Here is a 16,462-nt window from a genome sequence, read left to right on the forward strand (position 1 = left end):
CACGGGCCTAGAAATGGACGACCCGAGAGGTTCCCAAGGTCGACTCCAACTCGCCCGTGGACTTCCTGCTGTCAATCGGATTCCCACCGAGTCTTCTCCCGAACATTGCAAAGGCAAGAACCACCGTCATTAAGTCACACTACGGGAGTCTGTTCCCTTTCATTTATGTCGGTAGTTGGTAAACGACATTATGACGGTAGTTGAGGCGGTGCGATCTCGTCCGCCGATAGCATTCTAGATCGATGGTTGTAATCCGAGGCCCTCAACTATAAAAGGGGTGTCCTCCTTCATTTGTAAGAATCCACTACTTCCGCAATACAAAGCAAGTCTTCTTTCCAGAGCTCTTCTCTTTAGATACTTTCTCTCTCTACGATCCGAGTAAGGCGAGCGAGTGAGCGTTCGACTGTGCAAGGCTTGGCTTAGGCGCTTTGGCAATCCATTCCGATCCAAGAGTGCCCGAGTCGCCGCGCGGTCACGATCCCAATCGATCGGCCCGTGACACATGCTTTAAGCAAATTTCGAGGGACATGAAAACTACAATACGAGTTCAAACAATTTAAAAGCCGAAAGTTATTTTGTATAACCAAAAGTCTACAACTATCACCCCTCAATTAGAATCTCCAACTAAAGATGGAGGAAACTATGATCCTATAACAATAACATCACCACAGCTCAAAGCATATGGAGTGTGTAAAACACCCTTCGCTTAATTGAAATAAGAAAGCCACAGGAAATTTTACCCGATGAGCATGACACATAGTGGGATACAGATACACAAGCTGTATACAAGCAAATTTGAACTGTATGAATCAGTTCAATGACAATTCTTCCTCGATCTCTGCTAAAAATTTGCAAAGAAATAATAGAACATAAGGGAGAAAACTGTCAAATTTAACAAAGAACACATGTTTTCGACCAAAAAAAAAAACAAAGAACACATGTTGTTTATGTTAAGTCTCTCTTTCTCCACTCTTTTCTGGGTTCTTCAGCTGGTCAAGTGGCCCGAGCTATAGAAAATACGACATTGCAAAAGTTGAGTCTGCCCTCTTCATACTAGTAAAGGTGATAAGGGCCATCGAAATCACGTAGCATCCTGCACGAATGAATATTCACACGGCATGCTTCTTTATTTGCTACGGGAGGCAAATTCGCCAGCGATTTGCAACCAGAGAAAGCCAACGTCATCAGGTTGCGCAAGTCCGACAGATCTGGTAACTTCCTCAAGGAGACACAACCATCTATACACAAATCCTCCAGCAATTCCAATTGGCCAAGGCCTCGAATCTCAACTAACTGCGGGCAATTTGTAATCCACAGACGCCGGAGCTTTTTCAAGCTAGATATATTGGACAAGCTCTCGAGAAGTCGACTGTCCGTTATATACAATTCGGCAAGATTTTCAAATTGTCCAAGCCTATTCAGTGTGATGTCAGTTAAACTAGATCTGCATAACTCGAAGCTGGACAAATTCTGCAAGTTGTAATCCCGCGGCCATTCCTCCATGGACTCGAAACCGATGAGATTCAACCTCTGAAGATTGGATGGATAACGCGTGTGAGATTGAAAGGTGGACCAAGGTATGTCAAGTCGTTGGAGCCCAGTAAGGGAATTAACCTCGGCAGGCAACGTGGTGACATCCGAAAGTTCTAGTTTCAACCTCCTCAACTTGCGTAGCCTCCCAATCCACCGCAAATCTGGTGTTTGACTAGCCTCCGGTTCGTGATGTGGGCCAAATTCTTTTGAAGGTGCAACAAATCTAGGACGGCCATAATCGGATAAACTTAGAGCGACTAAATTGGTCAGGTTTGAGACATTCGGAATTGTTTGCAGTGTTGTGGACTTAAACTTTAACGTGTTCAAATTTGCAGGAAGCTCTGGCAACTTTGGAAGCTCATGGCAAGGAAACAGATGCAGACTCTCCAGTTGATGAAGCCGACCGATTGATGTCGGCAATTTGCAAATACGAGTCCCTCCCAAGTCTAGGTTTCTCAAAGATGACAGTGCCCCGATTTCGCTTGGGACTTCTCCCTCCAAAAGTTCGCAATCATAAGCGACTAACTCTTTAAGCTTCTCCAACATACCTATTACCTTAGGAAGCTTCCTTAACTTACAACCCGGCATCAATAGTACCTCCAGTCTTTTGAGTTCTCCGATTGAATCAGGTAATTCTGTAACTTTCGTGTTAGACAAAGTCAACTCAACTAGAGACCTTAGTTTCCCTATTGAGCTTGGGAGATCGATGACATAAGAGTGACTCAGAGACAAGCATTGAAGACCTGTTAGATCTCCTATTGATTCTGGAAGCTCGAGAAGTTTCATATTTTCCATTCTTAGCGTCAATAGGAACTTCAGATTACCCAGTGAGTTTGGCAAAAATTGGGGCACGAAGCATAGATTTTGCTCGGTCGAAGCTCTTTCAAGCATCCTCAAACCGTTACACCCATTAATTTCCAAGTGCTTCAATTGTTGCAGCATACCAATGGATGGGTCGATTTCAACCAAGCTTTCACAATCCTTCAAAATCAGTCTCTCCAAAGTCAGGCATGTAGAGAAATCCGGCGTCTTGATCAAGCTTTTGCAGCATCTAAGATTCAGAACTTTTAACCTACTTTTTCCCTGAAGAACGACTCGATGTCAGAATGTGTAGAAACTAACAATCGATAATTTAAAGAAACGAAGTAATTTTAATTAAGTCGCGTGTGATTTATGATCTTATATACCATGATTTGTCTCCAACCACCCCAATCAATTGCGATGTCACTTCTTGAAATTTTGAGGATGGCTAGATTGCTTGGAGAGAAGTTAATTGCTTGAAACTCCGAGGGACAATGATGCCAAGAAAGCCATCTTATCTCCGAGAGGACATCCTCGAAGTCCCCAATAAAGTTTCCTCCATCCAATTCAAGGAACCTTAACTTGACCAGCCTTAAAAGTTCTCCGCGTGTGATATTATGCAATTTTGAATCTCCCCCAAGTTTGAGTGCTACAATGTTTTCTGTCCCCTGACAATGGAAATCAAAGACCAATCAGCGTAAGCTTTGAGGAGGATAAAAAAATGGCTCATGAAAAAGAGTAGGGCTTTACTTGCAATTTACCTCGTTTCTTCGCATGACACCGTTAGCTACGATGGGACACCACAACCTACTACGCTTTCCAGGATATTGGATGCTCTCCCTACGAATAATCTCCCTTCCTAAGTCTCTAAGCTGGTCATGCATCCATATTTTATGATTATTTGTAATTTTTATCAATGACATTTCAACTAGGACAGTAATGGCGCTGTTGGGAAAGAACTCACAAGTTTTCCACATACAAACTGCATCACTTCTTTCTTCACCGGCCATGTGACATGCGATATCCAGAAAAATTTCTCTCTGCTCATATTCTAACATGTCATAACTTATCATTAGCATGTCCTGAACTTCTTTATGAGGCATTTTCTCTAGCTTTTCCAATGCATCGTCCCATACTTCTTTGTCTCTACGGTAAAGAGAGGACCCAATAACCACAAGAGCCAAAGGAAGGCCGCTAGTAGTCTTCACAATTTCTCTTGCCATTCGATCATAGTCACGTGGAGGAGCATCTCTTTGGAACGCATGCTTACTGAATAGCTGAATAGCATAATGAAAAGGCATTTCCTCCATTTCATAGAGTTGAAACTCTTGAGGATTTTTTTGGAGAAAACTGATGTCCCTAGTCGTCACTATGATTCTACTTCCCGGCCCGAACCACTCTCGCTTTTCAGCTAATTTCACAAGTTGGTCTATCTTATCCACGTTGTCAAGAACAACCAAAACTTTTCTGCAGCAGAATTTTTCTCTAATCATGTTGATCCCGGTGTCGGTATCATTAATTTTCACAACTTTAGACTTGAGAATATCAGACAATAATCGTTTTTGCAACTTTGCCATCTTACCGTGTTGTGAAAACTCTCGGATATTAGATAGAAAGCTGCAACCAAGAAATTGAGAAGAGATTCGGTTGAAAACGACTTTGGCAAGAGTTGTTTTACCGATTCCACCCATTCCGTGGATTATGACAAACCGCACATCCAGAGAGTCTTCACCTAACAAGTCCATCATGGCTTCCACATGATTGTCAATTCCCACCAGATGATTGGGCATTACTCGAGCTCTTCCCAGTAGCTTGCTTGAAACCTCACTAGTAATATGCTTTATGAGTTCACCTTGACTGCCACGTTTCAAACAAAAGAAGAAAAAAATGTTGTGGCCAGTCACATACAACACATTAGTGCTTTCTGAAATTCGTAGATCGTTCTTTTACAATTTTCTACACTAGTGGCCATTAAAATATGATATCTCGAGATGTTTTACGAGGCGCAAATGATAATTGTTATCCACAAAAAGCTTGTCAATACTAGAGAGTTACCAATATGATGAATCCTGTAAAAGTTGTATAATTTCATTCAAACTAGGCATAATCTAGGCAATACTACCAAATGTATTGCACGAAAAAGTTCAACCAATATTCTCCTCATACTTTTGTATAGATATAGATGCTTGTAATTTTGTTTGTAGTATTTTCAGTATACCACATAATGTAGTGCGCATAACAGAGTCACATTAATTCTAGTCGTAGCAATGACCCTAGAAACTTGAATCTCAAGAAATTGCCACATGGTCTATATATAATACGGACAAAGATCATTCGAATCATAAATCATGTGAGTCTCATTAAGAGATCTAAATATCAACAGTTAGGCAAAATATATACGATGTAAAGATCATGCAATACGTTTTCATGGGCCTTACCCGCTATCTTTCAAGTCCCAACCATTAATATTAGCGACCTCTGCTAGAGCCTCCTTCCACCGTCTCACTTCGTCGTAGCCAAAACTGGCTTCGTGCCTTTTTAGGGCGTCAATGTAGAGTTCAGTTTGAAGCTTGACATCAGAAGGTTCCACATCATAAAAAATGGGCAAAATCACTTTGCCACTAGATTCCCTCCGGCACTTTACAATGCTTGCGAGTTCGCGGAGACACCATGCACTGGATGCATAGCCTCTAGAGAAAATGGGCACATAAATCTTGGAGGTTTCAATTGCGTTTAGAAGTTCACCTCCAATTACTTCGCCCTTTCGAATCTCCTCGTTGTCTCTAAAGACACGAATCCCGGCTCCGTCAAGGGAGTGATAGAGGCAGTCGGTGAAACCAAGGCGAGTGTCGGGGCCTCTAAAATTCAAGAACACCTCAAATTGAGATCCTATCGACTCACCAACATTTGCAAGGAACGTCATCGAGGTGTCTGACGAGTCCCTTTTTCTCTTCATTGTCAGGAGCTCCATTTGCCAATGTGAGGTATATTCTACTATCTTATTACTTAATCAACAAAACCTCACTAGGATTTATAGAGCCAAGAGAGTATGGCGAGTCGCTTTCGCTTGACTTTAAGGGCCTATTTGATAAATACTAAATAGTGCCTAGTTCTATTTTTATTTTCCTGAACAAAAATGAATAGAAATTCTTTTGGTAACTTTTTTTTTTTTTTTTCGGGAACAAATTTGTTTCAAGAATAATTTTGGAACAGATTAAGAAGTAGAAAAAGTTACTTCTTTATTTATAGGAACAACTCCAAAATCAAGCGAAATCATTTTTTTCTCTTTTCTTTTCTTCTTTTCCTTTCCTTTTCTCTTTTTTTTTTTTTTTTTTGGTAAGGAGTTTCTTTTCTCCTCTTCTTCTTCCTCTAACTCGGTCAACACAATATAATTAAATTATTAAAAAATATAATAAATTATAACATAAAATTATATTAAAACTATAATAAAGTTACATAATAAAATTATACTAAAAATGATTAATTATATAATAAAATTAAAAATATAATAAAATAATTATATAATACATTTATTAAAAAATTAAAAAATATAGATATATATATATATATAATAAAAAATCTAAGTCACAAAAAAATTTAAGAGTTGTATCAAACACATTTCTATTTTGGGAATATAAATTTTGGATATTTAGTAAACACCTTCAAATGCTTAGAAATTCGTCCGGAGAATATAACAAAAATAATCATTTTCTGGTCAGAATTTTTTTTTCGGAAATATAATAATTACCAAATGCATCATAAGTCAAAGTAAGTCAAGCAATTCATCTTATGCTCCACCCTTGGTTGGGGCATCCTTTATTCTAATTAATGGGTCGCATATTATTTGTATCCTATAGATTCCGTCAAATGGGTTGGCAAGGTTGGGTTTGGGTTGGTTCGACAATGATTTGATCCAAATAGACACATTGAATCGTTTTTTTTTTTTTTTACCCATTTCTATATAATCCAGGTCTAGTGACCCACACTCGACCGGATACAAACTCAATCCATATATGACCCGATCCATTTTGCTAAATACTTTCATATTTAATCCAATGTAGGAAAAATTATACCCAAAATAAGGTGAGAGTGCGAACTAAGTGAGCATGTAATCTAGTGAAGGCTAGAGAGTATGAAGAAAAGTCATAAAAGTGGGTTGAGTTTGGGTAAATTGTAAATCCATATATGTCATATTTAACATTTATATTATGTTTAAACCCATTTATGATCAATTTATTAAATTTAACTAACTCATGACAACGCAATTCATCATATATGGGTTAAAAAATATATATTTATGAACAATTTTGATAGGTCTAATATCCTATGTATGAAAAATTAACTAAACATAAACATAGGCAGTGAACATGATTGTAACCTATCAATTAGAAAAGCAATTGGAGCAATTTCATTTGACAAGAGATTATGGATTATTCTGTTAAGAATATGTTTCAAGTTTGAACTTATAAAGGAAACTGATTAAAGTAGGTTTCCTCTATATATATATACTAAAAGTAAACAAAGGAAGGGTGAAGGTTTTTTTCTCTATGAATTTTCTGAATGAGTTGTCTTTAAAGGATTATGATTTGTGGATTTGCTTTGGGAGTAATCAAGTTCTATAAAACACTTGATTGAATGAGCTATTGTGAAGTCTATATTTTTTCCTTCTCGATTAGACTTCAATTGCAAGATCCTCTAATCCGCGGCATTATTTTCACAACACTCATCAAAGCGCTGGACAGCGGTAGACCGACCATTCCAAGCTCTCCCACTTGTTCACGCTGAGGATGAAGTCAACAGATTTGGACTTTCTTCAGCAAATATATGACGGGCCGTTATCATTCATATACAATTCGAACGGAAGAAGCGTTTTCATAGGGAGAAAGCTGGGAATGTGCTTTTGAGGTCATCGTTCTTCTGGCGTGTCCCTTCCCTTTCTCTGAGGGCATGTGACCCCGTTAACTCTCAAAATTTCTAAAACGTTTGTACATCACAAACTGGGATTTTTTCTGGCAGAAAAAGGTCTAGGCTCGGAACATAACAATGACTCCCAAGTCACGGTGTATTAGCTACGTTTAGAACAAACTATGTCGTAAGTTCCATATTGGGAATAATGCTTTTGAGGTCATCGTTCTTTTGGCGTGTCCCTTCCCTTTCCCTGAGGGCGTGTGACCCCGTCAACTCTCAAAGTTTCCAGAATGTTTGTACACAACAAACTGGGATTTTTTTTTTTTTTTTGGCAGAAAAAGGTCTAGGCGCGGAACATAACAATGACTCCCAAATCACGGCGTATTAGCTACGTTTAGAACAAACTATGTTGTAAGTTCCATATTGGGAATAATGCTTTTGAGATCATCATTCTTCTGGCTTGTCCCTTCCCTTTCCTTGAGGGCGTGTGATCCCATCAACTCTCAAAGTTTCCAAAACGTTTGTACACAACAAACTGGGATTTTTTCTGGCAGAAAAAGGTCTAGGCTCGGAACATAACAATGACTCCCAAGTCACGGCGTATTAGCTACGTTTAGAACAAACTATGTCGTAAGTTCCATATTGGGAATAATGCTTTCGAGGTCATCGTTCTTCTAGCGTGTCCCTTCCCTTTCCCTAAGGGCGTGTGATCCTGTCAACTCTCAAAGTTTCCAGAACGTTTGTACACAACAAATTGGGATTTTTCCTAGCAGAAAAAGGTCTAGTCTCGGAACATAACAATGACTCCCAAGTCACGGTGTATTAGCTACGTTTAGAACAAACTATGTCGTAAGTTCCATATTGGGAAATTACTAAAAAAATTCAGAACTTATTATACGGCAGCCAATCTAATTATAAACAATTTCACTTTGCCAATTAGTGCTAGATTTTTAGAAATTTTGCCAATATATTCATTCCGAGCATGGATGATTTTTCTGAAATTTTCATTATTTCGTCTTTTTATTCTTATCTTTCTTTTCTTTCTTCTTTCCTTCCTTTAGATTTCTAGACATTAGGGTTACCAAGGCCCCAACAACGGCCGGTGAGCCTCATGCAGCCACGGGCAAGGGTGTTGCAAGTATTGCTGGCCGAAAATCAAATGAAGGAAAAAAGATAAAAGAAACAAAAGAGCAAAAAAGGAAAAAAAGAAAATCCAGAATTTAAAAGAAAAAAATTGAACAAATTGTCCACGTCAATGTTGGCCTGCCACGTCCAATGTCCACATCGGTGACTTCCAACCAATTATGATCGGAAGGATTATATTGGTAAATCATAAAAAAATTCATGACTAAATTGGTAAAATTGGGAGATTTAGAGTTAAATTGGTCATCGTAAAATAAGTTTAGAATTGAATTGGACATTTGTGTATTTATGAACACGTCAAATCTCAAAGTTTCCAGAACGTTTGTAGTATGTACGCAACAAACTGGAATTATCTCTGGCTGATAGGTCTAGAAGCGGAATTGACGGAAAGACAATGGCTCCAAGTCAAGGGGGGCATTAACTGCGTTTAGAGGGAGCTATCTCGTAGGGTCAAAATTGTGCAACGTGATAGGAAAGCATCAGTTGCTACCAAGAGAATTTTCCAATCAGATTTATGGGTTGTTGGGCTTGCAAAGCTAGTCATGATAGGATAATGCATGTTAGTTTATGCGTAGTGTGATGGATACAAATAATCACCCAATGCAAAATTGGTATGCACGTTTGGGTTTGTTTTTATGGCTCCGCGCATTTTTTAAACGTGATTGGCTTGATCTCATATATTTAAAACTATGGAATACTTGCTATTTACCAAAGTACGCATGGAATTGCTTCAAAGAGGATTTTGAGAAAATATTATATGGTCTATCCACCATAAAGACCAAGCTTGACTTTATTATTATTCATATGAACCCGGTAGCAAGACCCGTAGAGTTAATATATTAGATGGTATGGATCCACGTCCACACAATATCTTCTAGAATACATAATATGTCTGTCACGCCTCGACCCGCTTTGAGCACGCGGCACCCCTCATTCGTCGTCATTCATTTCCTTTAGGTCATTTGATTGCAACATCCCAGGAGTCTTTGCCGACACAATCGTTTTATTCGATTAAATACGCAAGCGAAAGCATAAACAATTCACTCAATCAACAAACAGGGATAGTTTCGAACACACTTATATTTACATATATGCATCCATAATGTCATTACAACATACTAGCTATTTATATCCAAACTTGAATGTCACTCGTTACGCCATTTCGTGTTCAATCAAAATATGCGGTCATTCGCACTTCCAACTCCAATTTAAAGTTTTAACAACCAAAACTGCAAAATAGTACATTTGTGACACATTGAACATCAATTAGTTTCCATTAAATTAAATTAATACTACAAAATGGTATACATATGACAAACGGAGAGTAAAACTCTAAATTAGTATTTCTGTTAACTGTCATTTGTCATCCAACTCAGCAATTTAATTGTAAAATTTAATGGAAACTCAGGGATGGTGAATTTGTCATAAGTTTACCAATTTACAGTTTTTGGTGGTCAAAAGATTAGTTTGGAGTTAATTTTTCACAAATATATTAGTTCGGGATTTTCGTAGTGCTAACCCATTTTAAAAATTGCACAAGTTGAAAACATTCATGATTTATGTTCCTTTTTCCACATTACATCAGATATTAGAAGCAAAGCCCAAGTCAAGTCATTATTAACAAAAACTAACCCAAATTTTTGCTGACCAACTCTTCCGCAAATGGATAGTTTTGTTTCAATTTTTGAGAATTGCAATATTCTATTAAAAACAGAAAAAATCTAATGAACTAATTGAAAAATTAAAGAATGACTTAAGGGTTTTAGAACTGATGTGGCCACTTGGGTGTGTATCACGCCGTCATATCTTAAAGTTTCCTGAATGTTTGTAGTACGTACGCAACAAATTGGGATTCTCTCTGGCTGATAGATCTAGGAGCAGAATTGACGGAACGACAATGACTCCAAGTCAATGGGGCATTAATTAGGTTTATAGGGAGCGACCTCGTAGGGTCAAAATTGTGCAATGTGATAGGAAAGGCATTAGTTGCTACCAAGAGAATTTTCCAAGTTAGTTTCATGGGTTGTTGGGCATGGGGACAATGACTCCAAGTCAATGGGGGCAATAATTACGTTTAGAGGGAGCTACCAAGAGAATTTTCCAAGTTAGTTTCATGGGTTGTTGGGCATGGGGACGATGACTCCAAGTCAATGGGGCACTAATTACGTTTAGTGGATTGTTGGGTTGTTGGGCATGGGGACGATGACTCCAAGTCAATGGGGGTACTAATTACGTTTAGTGGGTTGTTGGGCATGGGGACGATGTTGGGCATGGGGACCAATGGGGCACTAATTACGTTTAGTGGGTCGTCGGGCATGGGGACGATGACTACCAAGTCAATGGGGGCATTAATTACATTTAGAGGGAGCTACCTCATAGGGTCAAAATTGTGCAGCATGATAGAAAAGGCATCAGTTGCTATCTAAGAAGCACCGACACTCTCCGGAAGCCTTCGTATTGTGTCTGACACTCCGACACGTGTCCGACACACTTCAACATGCGGTCAACAAGTGTCAGAAAATCCGACACATGGTCAACTCTTCCCAACACGCTCCAACACACGAGTTTGAAATTTCGACATGCGATTCCGACACGCACGGGGTCAATTTTAAAAAATTTCAATACTTGAGAGGTAAAAATATAAATATATAAAAATAATAATGAAAATAACAAAAATAAAGGGAAAAAATAAAATTTTAACTCTCAAGCTTCTCACTTATAAGTTTTGACCTTCTCACGAGTGACAATGGAACGCCCTCTTCTTGCCAATGTTTCTACATTGCCTCTACTAGGTTAAAGTTGTGATTTTTTTGCTTCTTTTCACCTCTCGTAAACGTCGATTGTGAGTTATCTATTTTGGTCACATTTTCCATGGTGAATTTAGTTATTTCCTTTCTTTTGGTCGTACTATGAGAGTTCTTGTCCTAGATTTTCATTTTCTCGAACCTTGTTTTGCGAAGGAGCTCAAGCCAATCTATATCATGAACTTCAAACTCAGTCTGGGACTATAAGAAATCTCATTAATTTCTAACAAATGTAAGAAAATAGGACATGTTCCTTCAAATTTACTCTTGTGTTTGCAATTTTGAATTTCTCATTTAATCTCTGTCAAATTAAAATAATAAATAATATTAACAAATGTTGGATTCTTTTACCAAAAAAAAAAAAAAAAAAAAAAAAAACAAATGTTGGATTAATATTTTTAGTATAAATTAATTCTATGCTCTTTTTATTATTAATTATTTATTTTTGCATATATATATATATATATATATATATATATATATATATAAATACATTGATATATAACGTGTCGGAATGTATCGGAATTCTCTTCTTTTTTAGAAATAATGTGTCGGCGCGTCGTGTTGTGTCGTGTCGCGTGTTGCGTGTCCGTATTGGTGCTACATAGGTTGCTACCAAGAGAATTTTCCAAGTCAGTTTCATGGGTTGTTGGGCATGGGAAGCTAGTCATGATAGGATCATGTATGGACTTTGTTTATGCGTAAAGTGATAGATATAAATAATACACAATGCAAAATTATTATGCAAACTCGTGTTTATTTTTTATGGGTCCATATGTTTTTTAAACATGATTGGCTTGATCTCGTATATTTAAAACTATGGAATACTTACTATTTACCAACGTATGCATGGAATTGCTTCAAAGAGGGTTTTGGAAACATATTGTATGGTCTATACATCAAAAGGACGAAGCTCCTCTTTATCATTATTCATGTGAGCCTTACAGTCAGACTCACACGGTCAATGTATTAGATGGTATGGATCCTCGAAATCTATAGACCACACAATGACTTCTAGAAGACAAAAATATATTTGTATAAATATGTGTTCCATTAATTTATTGACACGCCTATTTACATACTTGTTTTTTATTTAAATTTTGCCCTTTTCTCTTTCAATTCTTTCCTTTTTCCTTTGGGAAAAATTCATATTTTGCTCTTCATTCTTGACAAAATGTAAATTGAATTTATTCAATTAGTTTCTTAAAAAAACTTAAACATGATTAAATTTAATAGGGTTAATACCTAAAAAACCCCAAACCTGGTACTCGTGACAAATTTACCCCAAACTATTTTTTTACCACCAAAAATCCTAAACTAGTATACCTTTGACAAATTTACTCCAAACTGGTATATTTGTGACAAATTTACCCTCCGTAGTTTTTGTCAAATTTTACTGTCAAATTATTAAATTAAATGACACGTGACAGTTAACTAGTATACCAATTTGGGATTTTACGCTCCATTTGTCACAGTTTACAATTTTTGTGATTTTTTTGTGGTATTAATTCAATTTAGCAAATGGTATATTTGTCACAAATTTATCGGTTTGGGGTTTTTTTGAGGTCGAATAAATTAGTTTGGGGTAAATTTGTCATAAATGTACCAGTTTAAGATTTTTTATAGTCAATCGGGGTAAATTTGTCACAGGTGTACCAGTTTAGAGTTTTTTATGGTCAAAAAAATAGTTTGGGGTAAAATTATCACAAGTGTACCAGTTTGGGGTTTTTTATGGTATTAACCCAATTTAATATGAACCTTTTGGCTATACAAAATATTTAGAAACCTTCAACCATAACTTCCCATTTTTTCCTTCATTTGTCACTCAATATGAGAACATAATTTAATTTCTTGAAAATTTTACGATTGAATTTTCTAAACCCGAAGCTTTAGTAGTTTATTATATCCTGTTAGTGCATCACATAAAAAGGATTTATTATTTTCTTTCCTCAACACCAATAAAAAGCTATTTTGGTATCTTGCACAATTTAAAAACATTCACATATTATTTTCCTTTTTCCGCATTACATCAAATATTAGAAGTAAAGCTTGAAAAAACTTAGCATTATATAAGACTCTATTCGTTTTGAAAAAAATGTACAATTGTGGAAAATGTTTTTCAAGAAACCATTTTTTGGAAAATGACAATTACGATATTTGGCTAAAACTTGAAAATGAGCTAAAAATATTTTTGTCATTTGGTATCAAAAATCTCATTTGGTTTCCTTGTGCACCGCTTTTAATAATTTTTTTTTTATTTTTGTTAAAATTTGAAATTTTAATTATTTTAATATTATTTTCTTTTTACTATTTCTTTTCTTTTTTCTTCTTCTTCGATCAATTGCAGCCATGGCGATGGATGACGACTGGCCCGACGCAAGCTCTAGCTCGCTAGATTTCGGTGAGCCAAGCCGAGCCAAGCCGACCTTGGGTGAGACTCCACCTCGCTAGATTTGACTAGCGGACCCTTGCCCAAGCTAGCAAGCCGCCTAGGTTTGCGAGCTAGGCAAGGCTCAAGCCTCACCGACCTTTGGCAAAGTCGGGTGAGTCTTGAGCTTGCCTGTGGTCGGTTGTTGATGGCCATCATGGATGGCGATTGGTCGAGGAAGAAAAAGAACAAAAAGAAACTAAAATAATTTAAAAATAAAAATTAAAACCTCAAATTATTTTAAAGAAAAAAAGAAGAAGAGGGAAATGTGTTTGGTGAAAGAAAGTGCTTCGCTTAGTAGTGAAAGAAGGATGATGAAAAATGTTTTCCGCTTTCCCCACTTTTGAAAGTGTTTTTTTCATTGACAAAAAATATTTTCCTTGATTAATTTATTTTCCATGAATTGAATGATGGAAAATTCAAAAGCTTTATTCTTCTTCTTCTTCTTTTCTGAAAGTTGTTTTTTTTTTTTTTTAATGAATGGAGCCTTAGAGACGTGGTAATGATTTTGATTTGTATTTGTTATCTTTAGGTAGTTTTATTATATAGCCTATTGTTATATGAAGTTGGATTTCGCTTATGTTTGTGGCCGTCGAATTGGGCCAGGCACATGATTTGTATGGAGTATAGTTTTTTGGGGTCGTGAGGGATTGGTCTGGCCTTTCTCTTTTTTTTTTGGATAGAAATATCGTTCATTCTTTACTAGCCCACTAAAGGGCATCTTCAGTTGGAACATCTAAGCATAAGATTGAAATTAAAGGTTGAGGAGGATATGAAAACCAATTACTAAGAAGAGAATTTGCTCGATGGGCTTTAGCGATCCAATCCGCAGCCTTGTTTGTTTCCCAAGGCTCATAGATGATTGAAATTCCTTTAAGCTAGGCCAATAAACTTTTGCGGTCTTTCACAGTGGAATGGGCCGACCAAGGGGGCTCTTCAAAGCCCGATAAGCAGCGCATAAGGGGTAAGTGATCTGTTGATAGGGTCACCAACAGATCGGCCTTCGCCGTGGCTTCCCGATCGCTTTGGTCCGGCCTTTCTCTTGGCAGCTACAAAGTTCATTGGATTGTCATAATCCTGCTCATGGTCGGTTCTCTCCCACATCGTAAATACTCTCCACCTTAATTAGAATGAAAAAAAGGAGAAACTATCTCGTTATCCCGCTTACTCTAATATTAGTACAGTCAATATATTATAATAAATTGACGATTAAATATTCATTTGATTTTGTGTTTATTGTTATTGTATAAATTGAAATACAATGTTTCTATTCATCATTCAATAAGAGTCTTACTAATTATTTAAAATTGATTTTACTTTTTAGTCGAGTTGCCAAAATGCCAATTAATCGAGATGCTTATTGTATGCAAGTTACAGAAAAAGAATCGATATACGACAGCTCCTTTATCTATGTTGAATTATTAATGAGAGTCACAAGACTAACACAAGTAGTAGTTGTCTGTAAATGTACATAAAGCTAAGATTTCCTTGTATCAAATTGACATAACGAACAAATTCTAAGTCTGTAACTTTGCGACTTGTATGGAATCAAAGTTTGTTTTCCCACTTGCCGAGACAATTGCTTCGCTCACTACATTATTTATTTCACGTAAAAGTGTATAATGTTTTGAAATTCGGCATTAGGTGGAGATTAGCCGAATTGAAGAGGGAAGTCGAAAGTGAATTAAATCTTATCTTTTCGAGAGATTTTACATCAGTTCTTTTATTTCAAAGGCGTAAATGTCATTCCTTATTATGTCCTTTAGTGTATGTATTTTGTCTAACCTAAAGTTTCTTTATTACTAGTCTATGAATAGTGTTTGTGAAGTCTGAATCGAGGGTTCCCTGAACCACATACGATCATCTTTATCACGAAATTATATAGATTCAACATAGTCAAAACCAAACTTCTTCCACGAGATCTCTCACCATCAATTATGAGAGCCCTGGTTTTCGTGTGTAGAGAAAAATGAGAATGGGCCGAGTCTTTCTCGACGGGCTCCCCATCAGTGGGCCTTTCTTTCTTACTCTTATTGAACCTCATCTGGTGGGCTGCCTAAGGAAATGGGTCGGCTTAGTTAAGTCTCATCGGTGGGCTCTGAGCTTGGGTTAATGGATCGAATTCAACTTCGAAGAAAATGAAGCAAAATGGGTCCTGTGGTTTAGATCTGAATCGCGAATTTGGGTGACGTGAGCTGGACCGAACTCTTTTTCTTTCTTCTCTCTCATTTATTTATTTGTTTATTTCTGTTCCTTTTCATTTCTATTTAATATCATTATTTTTTTTCATTTTCGCAAAAAGATGCATAGTTCGCCTGTTGACGAAAATTCAGGTGTAAAAAAATACTAGCGGCAAAAAGATCAGTCTCCTCAAGTCTCTCGTACAAAAATTAAAAGAGAGTTAAGCGTAGCTACTTTTCAGTCTTGGTACAAGGCCAAAAATGTCATGTACACACAACCTATAAATAGAGGAGATGATACATGAAGGAAGTTGATCACAAAGCATAGTTCCCACCGATAACATACCGACAGGAAGCGACTAGCTCAGCAAGCCTTTCAAATTCTGGACTTGAATTGTTTGGCAGCATCTTGCATTTGGAAAAATTCCAAACGACATATTTCCTTATTCATAGTAGGTAAACTTTCCAACAAGTCGCAATCAATTAAATTCAACTCTCTTAGGTTTTGTAAGCTGGAAAGATTTGGTAGTTTTTTTAAGGATGGGCAGAAGCATATTCATAAGCTTTCCAGTGATTCTAATCGTTCGAGACCTATCAGAATTCTATTATCTTTAAAATATTCTATGAAATGAGTCAAAAAAATGAAAATAAATTTAGTGGTTAAT

General features: G+C 36.9%; 1 protein-coding gene across 1 annotated transcript; it reads right to left on the reverse strand.

Annotated features, from left to right (window-relative positions):
- Positions 1-1,053: 1,053 nt before the first annotated feature.
- On the reverse strand, positions 1,054-5,305 carry LOC120289830 (disease resistance protein RPV1-like). Its single transcript, XM_039305187.1, has 5 exons — positions 4,773-5,305; positions 4,045-4,191; positions 3,096-3,951; positions 2,721-3,002; positions 1,054-2,616 (listed from the first exon to the last, which is right to left on the reverse strand). The coding sequence occupies exons 1-5, from the start codon at positions 5,303-5,305 to the stop codon at positions 1,054-1,056; spliced, it is 3,381 nt and encodes a 1,126-aa protein (XP_039161121.1).
- Positions 5,306-16,462: the final 11,157 nt, after the last annotated feature.

The sequence above is a fragment of the Eucalyptus grandis genome, chromosome 11 (assembly GCF_016545825.1).
Source record: "Eucalyptus grandis isolate ANBG69807.140 chromosome 11, ASM1654582v1, whole genome shotgun sequence".
Lineage (NCBI taxonomy): Eukaryota > Viridiplantae > Streptophyta > Magnoliopsida > Myrtales > Myrtaceae > Eucalyptus > Eucalyptus grandis.